Source organism: Rhincodon typus, chromosome 10 (assembly GCF_021869965.1).
Source record: "Rhincodon typus isolate 14 chromosome 10, sRhiTyp1.1, whole genome shotgun sequence".
NCBI lineage: Eukaryota > Metazoa > Chordata > Chondrichthyes > Orectolobiformes > Rhincodontidae > Rhincodon > Rhincodon typus.
Window position 1 is genome coordinate 68,453,871 of NC_063341.1, and position 11,639 is coordinate 68,465,509.

Genomic DNA, 11,639 nt, shown 5'->3' on the forward strand with positions numbered 1-11,639 from the left:
AAGAGCCCCAGTTTCTTTACGCATAGATATGATTACAAAGTAATGCTAATTTTACTTCCCATTCAGTTTGATTAGCCGACATTCAAGAAATATAATGTAGAAAAAGGGCAAATTCAAGGATGAAATAATTTAAGAATACAGCCCCTGCAATCTAAAAGCAAGTGGAGCTAGTAGAACTGATTACACTTTACTGAGCTACAAAGCAGACAAATTCTTAAAACAAACTGTTAACTTTTGCTTGAGACATACCCTTCTCATGATGGAGATGGAATCTGTAGATAAGAATCTTGGATATCGTACTTCATCGTTTACGATGCTATCAAACACTTCTTCTTCATCATCCCCAGGAAATGGCGACTGACAAGAAGAAAAATATTGATTTTTGTTGTTTAAATTTGGCACGAATAATACAACAGTCACTCCATTGTCTCATACTCACCTCACCAACCAACATTTCATAGATAAGGACACCAAGTCCCCACCAATCCACTGCCCTTGTGTACGAGGTTTCTGTCAGTACTTCCGGAGCAAGAAATTCAGGGGTGCCGCAAAATGTGCTTGTTCGATCTCCAAAACCCATACCTGAAATAAATATTTGGCAATTAGCCAATTTTAATTTTGTATTTAAATAAGAAAATTCAAAGTGATGCAGCCTTTAATGGCATATGATAAAATGAGTGATGTGGGAAGTGGATTCACATTAGCTGACAGCTAGACAAGCTTTAACCAGCTTTCAGTACATGTCGATTGAAAACAGAAGGCATCTCACTGTTGGTCTATAGCAATAACTGTGCTAGAATTCAGATAGAATTACGGGACAATACATGTACAAACAATTAGGATTTTCTAGTGAACATTGAGAATTTCAACACCTACCCTCCTTACAAAGGCCAAAGTCAGCAATCTTGACATAGCCATCACTATCCAGCAACAGGTTATCTAGCTTTAAATCTCTGGAAGAAGAAAATCATAATCAACTCATGTATGTTTGCAAACTATATAGGGACGAATTACTCTAATCCATTTCTAATCATAACCATCAAGGTTATTTAGAGTAAGATACTAAGGCTGCAATTTTATTATGCTGTACTTGGGAGTATAAACCTTAGCTAGCAGTAACTGGAGACATTGTAACCCCATTCGGGCCCATACTCACTACTGGCACAGCCTTGAAGGATGACATCCAGGACTAAATTAACATACAGACGGATCTGAGCGTGCAGGTCCACAGTTCCCTAAAAGTGGCAACACAGGTGGCCAAGGTGATTGAGAAGACAGATAGAATGCTTGACTTCATTGGTTGGGGCATGGAGTATAAGCGTTGGCAAACCATGTTGCAGCTATATAAAACCCTTGTTAGGCCATATCTGGAGTATTGTGTGCAGTTTTGGTTGTCATACTACCAGAAGGGCGTGGAAGCTTCGGAGAGAGTGCAGAAAAGGTTCACCACAATGTTGCCTGGTCTCAAGGGCACTAGCTATGAGGAAAGGTTATATAAAAAAAAAAGAAAAGAACTAGGACTGTTTTCACTGGAAAGATGGCAGCTGAGAGGAGACCTGATAGGTGGTCTACAAAATTGAAAGGCATAGATAGGGTGGATAGTCGGAGGCTTTTTCCCAGGGTTGCATTTTCAATTACAAGGTGGCACAGGTTCAAGGCGAGAGGGAGAAAGTTTAAGGGAGATGTGCAAGGGGAGTTTGTCACTGAGTGGTAGGAGTCTGGAATGCACTGCCAGAATGGGTGGCGGAAGCAGACATCTTGGCGACATTTAAGAGGCATCTGGATGGTTACATGAATAGGGAGAGAATAGAGGGTTACGGACTGAATAAGGGCAGAAGGGTGGAAGGGTTTGTTTTTTTTTTTTTTTAAGATTAGTTAGGGCACAATGATCGGCATAGGCTTGGAGGGCTGAAGGATCTGTTCCAGTGCTGTACTTCTGTTTTGTTTTTTCTCTTCAAATGTTATAGAACCATTGGAGAGTACAGCACAGAAGGCAACCACTCTTTCAGTGTGCCTATATCAGCTGTTTGACATGGTTAACCAATTTGTCCCATCCAATCCCCAAACCAATTCGCACTGAAGAATTCATACAATTTTTTTTTTGCATGATACTATTTTGAATCTGCTTCAGGAAAAGTCATTTTGTATTATACCAGAGTCATTGGAAACAGTTCCTCCTCATCTATTGTATCAAAGTAAATTAGTATTTTGAAAACTTCCAAATCTGATCATTTCACCTCCACATTCTGGGCGTGGGAGTTGCGGAGGGGGAGGGGCAAATAAATGAGTAATTTATATTCAAAATTAGATGAGAAGGAATTTATTAGCCAGCAATCTTAAAAATAATTCAGAAATATCATCCAACCTCCTCCAGGTGACACTATTCTTTCAATCATCTTTGAATAGCCTTTCTAAATTTTTAACTGATTTCAGAAGTTAATGCATGTGGCAACTGTGCATTAACAGGTGGTAATTTTGGTAACCTTACATATGATTTGCTTCAAGGGTTTCCTTCTCAAACATGTTGGGCCTCTCTTTAATGATACAGTTCTTTTAGCAGATTGTTTAACTGTTAAAACTTTGCAAAGTCTCATCCAGGAAGAGTTTTTGTTTTTAAAAAGTATTGCCTTGTACACTCCATGAACATTAACATTTGCATACTCCACAGCTAGAGCCTGCAGTCAGTGTCCTTTTCAATGATTAGCAGGTGATTCAATAACATTATTGCAAGTGAGCAATTAATTGCTGTAGTGTGCATCACACCATAATTGGTGCCACTATTCTTTTAGCAGAAATGAAAATTATAAGCAGACCATTAGCGAACAGATACATACCTATAAACTATCTTGTGTTCGTGCAAATACTGCAAACCAAGAACCACACAAGCAGCATAAAACCTGTCGCACAGAAATTAAATTGATTAATATTAACAAGCTTAAATTATAATCGTATTTTTTACTTAGCATATTGCCTGTGGAAAGTGAAAAATGCATAATTTTTTGAGAGGTATTTTCTCTCGCCTCCCACTGGCTCTGCTAATACAGTAGACTAGCTATCTAGTCTCCTCAGGCTCCAAGTTTCAAGGTTTCAACCAGACCAGAGCCTGCAAGGAAATTGCAAGAGATGAACTAGAATCTACTTAGAGAAACAAGTGGCCATTTACCTCGAGTCAGTACTGTCTCACAATGGGATCAAAGCCGATCTACAACCTAAATCTGCATACCAACTTTTGCTCATAAACCATTAATACAGTTGATCAAATTATGTTAACCAACCTCAGATTTAAAATCACCTTGCCTAGTATCAATTGCCATTTCTAGCAATGGGTTCAAAAGTTCCATCGCTCTGAGTGTTGAAGAAGTGTTTCCTAATTTCAATCCTGCAAGGCAGGCAGAAGAAGTGTTTCTCTTCACCTGCCCCATCTCCTCCCCTTAACATTTGGAAAATTTTAACCAAATGTAACTTCTAAATTTCAGGGAATACAGCCCCTAGTTTATGTAATGCTTCTTTGAAATTTACCAGGGCACACAAAGTTATCATTCTCGTAGATCTATGCTGCACTCCCCTCCAAAGCCAATATTTCCTCATGACATGGTAACTAGAACTGCTTAGTCTTCCAGTTCCTCCCTTGTCCCAAATGGTCAGGCTGAGATAATGAATTTCTGAGCCTTGGCACATTAAGTCAATGGCACATTAAATACAGCATCAGTTAACCAGAAAGGTGATATTAACAAAAAAAAAAAAAAAAAAAAAAAAAAGACAGGCAAATAGCTATAGCACTCATCTTGCAAAACATTATAAAATTGAATTATTTGCAAACAATTATTTAGTTGTAAAGACCAACTGTCTTACAAAAAAAACTCACGCCTTTGGAATTCCTCAAGGCAAGAGGAATGCCCAGTGAAAGAACTTTTGCTGCAAAAGACATAAAATGTTCTTTCACAGGGTGTGAGTTTCACTATATGCTGCTCATCCCTAGTTGTGCAGCTAGAAATGGTGGTAGTTTCTTGAACAATATGATCCCTTTAATGTAGGCAAGACCACAGCGCTATAGTGAATTTAAAATAGAAATCCAGAACTCTAAAGTATCATAGAAGCAAGCTAATAATAATGCTCAGTCTTCATGTAGAAACGGACTAAAAAATATAGTACAATTCATCTAACACTCCTAAATTCATTAGCTGTTCAGGTTTTGAATTATTTTTGAAGTACAGTCACCTTCGTAAGTAAACATGACAAACATTTTGCTCATTAAAAGTCCCAGAGACACCAACAAAAATAAATCACAATTTATCTATTTTCATTGTGATTAAAGGACACAAGTTGGCAAGGAAACAGCCCATCACATTCTAACAAATCAGCAGGAAAATAGTATTAATACAAGAGGCACTGATTTGGTTATTGTCATAATTATTTCTGTTTTCAGTGTTGTTAACTAGTGGCAAAAAGATAAACATCTAAATGTGTTTATTGAAATTGTAGGAGTCAATGCTGCAGCAAGGATTTACATTCAACATTTCTAACATTGTTCAGAAATTTAAAATGGTGTAAGTAAGGAGCCAAAGGGAGTCAGGTACTCTACGCAGATCAGCATTGTTGCTTACATAAACATGTGTTATGAGTATAAACACCAGTTAATACTTACACAGCCCTGGGTTCAGAGAAAACATCAGCATGAATGTGCATCATCAAATCCCCACCAGGAGCATATTCCATTACAAAACATACATGATCTTTGGTCTGAAAACAGGCAAAGAGATTGACCAAAAACGGATGTCTGACACTGTTCACAGTCTCAAAAATTCTCTTTTCACACATAAGGCTGCAGACAGGAGTGGAAACAAAACAATACAATTAGGTTTTACACACCAGCAATGAATGCAATTCCAAAAGTACTTAAAGTAGACAAAATTTACTATTGAATCTGACAACATTGCCGATGCTATAGTTTTTAAAAAATATGTATGGAACTAAAGTGATGCTCTGTAAGAGCGATTTGTTTTAAATTAAATATTTCTTTCTAAATTTGATCCAAACCTGCTGCTATAATCTATGAGTGGGAACATGGATAAGAAACAGGGAAATATCTGCTTATAGGCAAGACATATTGGTAAGCTCTATATCGCAAAATTAAAAATGTAACCTTAAACATCTGTCTCTACTGCCAAGAGGATGACACTACACTGCTACGGGCATGGAAGAATCAGTTTGCCGATTGGCTTTTCCTATTGCTTATTTGGTTCATTAGAAGCTACCTCATGAGCATGACTTTTCTTCTCGACTTGGTTGCCTACCAGTGGTGTGTTGATTGCAATTGAAATAAAAGCAAGGTCCTGAAGTTAACAAAACAAATTCATAGGCTACAGAAAATATTCTGACAACATACAGTTCCTGGAACCTTACCTGTCTACCTCATCACGGGCCACAATATCCCCCTTCTTCAAGGCTTTGATAGCAAACATTTCACCAGTGACTTTGTACTCGGAAAGAAGAACCTACATTTTTGTGTGGATTGAAAGTCAAAATATTAACTTCACCACATCAGTTCAGAGCAACAAAATAGGCATTCCATTTCTCAATTTAGGATTACCTTTCCAAAGTGACCCCTGCCAAGTACGGCAACACACCTGAAGTCCAGAAGACTGAACTGGAATCGTGGCTGTATTCTGAAGAGTTAAAAGATGAAAGATTTCTTTGTAATCAGTCTTAATACTCAGTCATGGTTGAGTTGTTTACACAGTAGTGACTACTTAAATATTTCTTCAAATCCATGAACTCTTAAAAGATAGAGAGAAAGTTAATTACTATACCGTTTGTCTTCTGACTGTGGGAGTGTTCGAAAGTCTAGCTCTGGGTGGGGTATCTCAGACACAGAAATTATATTATTCTCCACCTTAGAAACAATATTGTTTCTATCATTTAGGAAATCAAAAGTTGAGAGCGCTTCCTATAAAAAAGGGAGAAAAACAGAATTATAGCATTTTTATTTTGAAGCATAAGCAGTAAAATTAAATGAACAGATTTTGCAACATAGCAAGTCCATCACAAAAAAAAGCGTTCCAAATTATAATGTTAGAGTCACAAGATACAATCCCCTCAAGAAAATGTTAACTTGCCATTAAGGTAGAAAGATTTCCTAATTCAAAAGCAATGGTGAGCTCTCCTTGGGAACACAAAGCTAAAAAGTGATCTAAATCAAGGTTTACAAGATGATGAAAGGTTTTGACAGCCCAGAGAAAAACTATTCCTTTTGGCGAGTGAATCAATAACCAGAGGTCAGAGATTTAAAATCATTAGCAAAATATTTAAAGGGAAGATTAATTTTTTTCCACTCATTTGAGACCTGGAAGGCTAATTCCAAAGAACGCTGGAAGTGGATGATGTGAATAATCAGTGTTCAGGGATGTGTAGCTTAGGTGGGTTATTGGGGGATGGGTCTGGATGGGATGCTCCAAGGGTCAGTGTGGACTTGTTGGGCCAAAGGGCCTGTTTCCACACTGTAGGGATTCTACGATTCTGTGAATCATAAAAGTAAGCTGGACAGGTTCTCGAGGGTGCAAACAGCTAAAAACAGATCTTAGACTAAGCACAACTGTGCATTCAAAGAACTGGAACTGAAACAATGAGCTGAACAGTTTTATGTCCATGCTGTAATTTGGATTTGATTCTATTTCAGATCACTGAGCTGTCGCTGACAGCAACCCCCATTCTCCGCCCCGCTCTCCCCCACCAAAACCATGGTGATTAAACTGCTCTTTGCATCCAAGTAACACAGTTCACTCATTATCCCACCCTAATTTAATTATGAATGTTATTGAATAACCTATTGCTGTAATCAGAGCACGCCATCGATTACGAACACCCATATTAAAATACTGCTTCTTTACAATTTGAATGGTCACTATGACCTTCATCTTTGTGCAAAAACCAGTCTTGTAAATTCACATTGGTTTGAAATATACACACTGATAGCTCTGTGGTTCTGTCTGTTCACCATGATTTAAATCTGGTGGCTTGAGGCAGTCTGGAAACAGACCTCCTGTGGAAAGCCTCCATAAGAGAACAATAGAAATCTTTGTTTCAAGAACAATGGACACTGACTATGACCCACTACAGTATTTCCATTCATAACAGGCAGTGAAACTGTAATTCTTTGTTGTATTATTTTGTATCACTCAACAGGAAGAGTCCTTACTGCGTAGGAGTCCTAATGGCATAAACAAAAAGGCAAAGCAGCACTCTGAACAGCATACTCTGAATCAATTTTGAATTTCTCTTCAATAGCACAGTTGTAGAACAACGCAAGAACACCTTCGGCATCATTACATTTAATGTTCCCAGTATTTCATGTTCATACCTGTACATTATCTGGAATTCTTACTTCTGTTGTGGTCCCGCCATTTTCTCCAAGAGATGAAGCTCTTGGAGGAGCAGGTGGTGGTTCTGGTTCAAATTCTAGTTTTGTTACTGGTAGATCGCTGTAAAGCATTAATATATAAATTCAAGTTTAAATACCAAATCCTTCAGTTAATTTCATGCACAAGGCTTTAAATTCATTAAAAGCACTGCAGAGATCTAATGGCTAAATTAGACTCTTCATACAACACTATAACCTGGATCTAACTCTGTAGAACTGGTCATAGGGGCAAATAGCCAGGTCACATGATGGAAATGAGAGCCCATGCATGCAGTTAAAAAGCTCAAAAACTTGAAAGCTCCAGTTTCTCAGCTCTTTCGACTCCAAAGATACTGCCCAGGCTGTGAATTTTCCAGCTTTACAAAATGTCAAGACCGGAGTCTAAGCAGAAGCAACAGTAATAGAAATAGCTTTAATTTGCACAGCATTTTTACCATACAAAAGAACCGAGAACATTTGTAACACGAATTTAAAAGATCAAGCAGTGTTCAAGCAAGAGGTTTAAAAGTGGTTCACAGGCTAAATGGATAGGCAGAAACCATTTCCTCTAGTAAACCAGTTATGGTAGTGGAAGCCTAAAACAAGGAGTTATAAACACAGCTAATGCTGCTTCGGGGTGAGGTCAGGGAGTACTTCTTCATGCAAAGGGAAGTGCACATCAAACCTCTGGCTACAAAAAGCTATTATAGCTGGGGATCAACTGATGTTTAAGAATTGAGGCACTAAATGACCTTCTGCTGCACTCCTTTCTCTGTATGTAGAATCACCAAGAACTTACAGAGCTAGTTAAATGTGAGCTCGCAGGCTACGGTCGTGCCCTACAACGTCAAAGAATTGGCTGACATGTTTACACTGCAAGCCTAACTAATGCAAAGCAAATTTTGCTTGTGACTTGCCTTTAGTAAATACCATTTCTTTTGCATTATTTTATTCACCTCAGAATTCATAACTACTGCAGAAATCACCTGCAACTACTTTCTCAGAGAGTTACTGGCCTTTATACAGCACTCATCAGTAAGATGTCCCAAATAATTTCGGAGCTCATTAAGCCAGTAACTATACTCGAAAAATGTAATGTGATAAATATAGCAATCACTTCAACACACCACCTTATTCCCTGGCCAAGACCTGTGTCTCAGGCTTGCTGCAGTGTTCTAGTGAAGCTCAGCGCAAGCTGGAAGAACAGCACCTCATTATCCATTTGGGAACTCTATAGCCTTCTGGACTCAAAATCAAGTCCAACAATTTAGCGCTTGAGGCACTTTCTCTCATGTCCTTACTCCAAACCCCTCAGACCAGGCTTAATTATCACATGGTCCGCTTTTACATTCAACCCATTGTCAGCCACTAATAGTCCCCATTAATAGCTATTTTCCCAGGCTGATCATTATCTCCTCCTTTGTCTGTCCAACTGTTCCCTCTCTTTGGGCTCTATCTCCACCTATCATTTATTGCTTAACCCCACCAACCCTATCTTCTGCATAACAACCAACATTTTCCTAGCTACAATCAGTTCTTAGGAAGGGTCTCTAGACCCAAAACATTAACTGATATCTCTCCACAGATGCTGCCAGACCTGCTCAGCTTTTCCAGCAATCTGTTTTTGTTTGATTTCCAGCATCCGCAGTACTTTAAATATAGCAACCAATTTACAGATAGCAAGGTCCCACACAGTATTGAGAAATTTCCCTGATCTGTTTTAGTTTGATCCAGAAAACCTAGAGAATGCCCTACTTTCTCTTTAATTACTGGAACAACAGAGGTGGGGCAAAGTGGGATGTGCTTAACCGCTGACCAGAAGTTGAACAAGTCATATCAATACTGTGACTACTGGAGCTGTTTGAAGGCTATGCTTTCTGCAACAAGTAATTCACTTATTAACTCTCCACCACTTGTCCACCAAATGGAATAATCCCATTTGTCTGAATGAGTGCTGCTCCAACAACAGTCAAGCAGCTCAACACCATCCAGTGCAAAGATGCCTGCTTGATTGGCACCAATCCAGTGACAGCAGTATTACCATACGAACGATGCACTGCAGTAACTCACTAAGGTTCTTTCAACCGCACATTTATAAACATGCGATCTCTATTACTCAGAAGGACAAGGACAGCAAATGCACAGTAACGCCACCATTTCTAAGTTCTCCCTTAAGATGTGCACCATCTTGATTTGACCTTTTGTACCATTTGTTCAGTGTTGCTGGGTCAAAAATCTGGAAATGCCCAGCAGCACAGTGGGTATATCAACATCACAGGCCACAGCTGTTCATGAAGTACCTAACCACCAGCTTCTCAAAGTCAATTTAAGATGGGAAATAAATGCTAGCATAGCCAGTGAAGCCCACTTCTTGTGGAAGAATAAGAAGACTCAGCTACAGCTGAATACTTGCATGAAATTCCTCCCACTCCTCAAAACAAAGCATTCTTTGAAGACAATATGCTCAATTGTAACCCCAACTGATATAAGTGACTGAAAAACTCAGTGACGCACATAATGTGCAACATCCTTTTTCAAGATCACGCTGAACAGAGAAAACGGTTTGGACTGCAGCACCAGATACAACTTTTGGAAGCAACTTTAAGTCAAACCAAGTCTGCCTAACAAAGTAACGTGGATGGCTTATAACCAAAAATTAAGCAAAGAAAAAGAGTAACTAAATGTACATTCGCATTATTTAAATAATGCTGCTTTGGACTTCTCCTTGTTGACATGAGCTGCTCAAAACCATGAAGGTGGACTTAAAGAGTGAAACTGAGTTTATTCCATTTCTCAAAAAAAAAACACCCAGGTAATCAAGTTTCAGTTGATTCTGTACAAATTTTGGAACCTCTTGATCAAAGAGCTATTCTTTAAATAAAAAAGAAAAATCAGTCCTACAACATAGAAAAATTCATTGTTTTCCACCGACATTCTTAAAAAATATTTCAAACAGAATACGCACCTCGTTGAATCTTTTCTTTCTGAGTGAGAAACTGCTGGCACTGCAGCAGGGATAGAGGCTGGGGGGCTGAAGGTGCCAGAATTATTTACAGTTGGAACAGCTTTTCTCACCAATCGCCCCCATGTGGCAATATTAATATTCATCTGAGGGGCTCGAAGGAACGTTTTGCCTATAGTGATGAGAAAAGGGAGTGTGAACAAGATAGCTGTTAATCAACTTGTTGCAAAGATCTTGTATGACTTACCTTAACTCATGCAAACAGATTTCTATGCTAGTGACATCCACTCATCAACAATTTTATCAACCAAACAGTCCATACTTGGATTGGAATGGTTACCTTGCTGTTTTGGGAAAATCTTCTTCTGTCTTTGAAGTTTTGGTCTTCTTTCAATAACTGGATTGTAAAAAGTTACCTGGAAAACGCAGTTGAATATTTCACACATGATACAAATACAGGAGCGAATAAAGTTAGAATTTTGGATAATCCATACCTCTGCAAAGAGTGTACCCTGTGGCTCTAGATACAAGCACATTCCATGCCGTTGATTATCTAGGAAATCTTCTAACCGAAGAAATTTCACAGCACAGAGGGAACGCCAGTCACGCCAATAAACAGACATCTCCAGTTCACGTGACTAAACAAAATTCAAAACTAAATCTGATTAATTTAAAAACTAGAAGCTTCCTCATCTTTCAAATCTTGTTGAATTATGTCAAGCTTCATTAATTTAGAATTACTTGATGGTTTAACATTACACCACTATGTATTTTCAATAACAAAATTTGGTCTTGCTCCTAACTTTGAAGTGACAACAATGACAAGTGCAAAACTGTTAATAGTTCAGCAACAGGTTTGTCCACCCTATACCAGGACACAAACAGATTCAAGTTTGCATCAAAAGATTATTCATGTGGAAAGTTGAAACGATTTAAAGCACTTTCCAAAATTGACAAGGGAAAATTCCATGGGAAGGTTGATACACATTACTGCTGCATCTAAACAGAACAAATGATTACAGAGCAACTGGCCTCTCCAACCAGTCAGTGTCTTGCTGGTCAAGACTATGGAGTTAGGAAAATAATTTATCATAAACTGATTCTGAAACATCTACTATGTTTACATGCTGGAGGCATTATTTTGTAAATGTTTTTGCATTGTTACCCCATTTTGAGACTTCAGAATCTCTAGAACTCCCTCAGTGAGGACAGTGATGCAGACCTGAGAGGGCAGAGTTTAGTTAAATAGTTTAGTTAAATAGTTTAGTTAAATAGTTTAGT

At 38.4% G+C, this 11,639-nt stretch overlaps 1 protein-coding gene across 1 annotated transcript in view; it reads right to left on the reverse strand.

Moving 5' to 3' along the window:
• The window catches only part of LOC109936965 (serine/threonine-protein kinase N2-like), a 53,904-nt gene that overhangs the window by 6,155 nt on the left and 36,110 nt on the right, over positions 1-11,639 (reverse strand). The window contains exons 8-19 of the mRNA XM_048601545.1: positions 10,853-10,996; positions 10,699-10,774; positions 10,362-10,530; positions 7,358-7,478; positions 5,811-5,947; positions 5,591-5,666; positions 5,404-5,495; positions 4,646-4,822; positions 2,835-2,897; positions 877-953; positions 440-582; positions 250-357 (exon numbers count right to left, since the gene is read on the reverse strand). Of these exons, the coding sequence (XP_048457502.1) occupies positions 250-357; positions 440-582; positions 877-953; positions 2,835-2,897; positions 4,646-4,822; positions 5,404-5,495; positions 5,591-5,666; positions 5,811-5,947; positions 7,358-7,478; positions 10,362-10,530; positions 10,699-10,774; positions 10,853-10,996 (1,383 nt within the window). The remainder of the gene's footprint in view (positions 1-249; positions 358-439; positions 583-876; positions 954-2,834; positions 2,898-4,645; positions 4,823-5,403; positions 5,496-5,590; positions 5,667-5,810; positions 5,948-7,357; positions 7,479-10,361; positions 10,531-10,698; positions 10,775-10,852; positions 10,997-11,639) is intronic.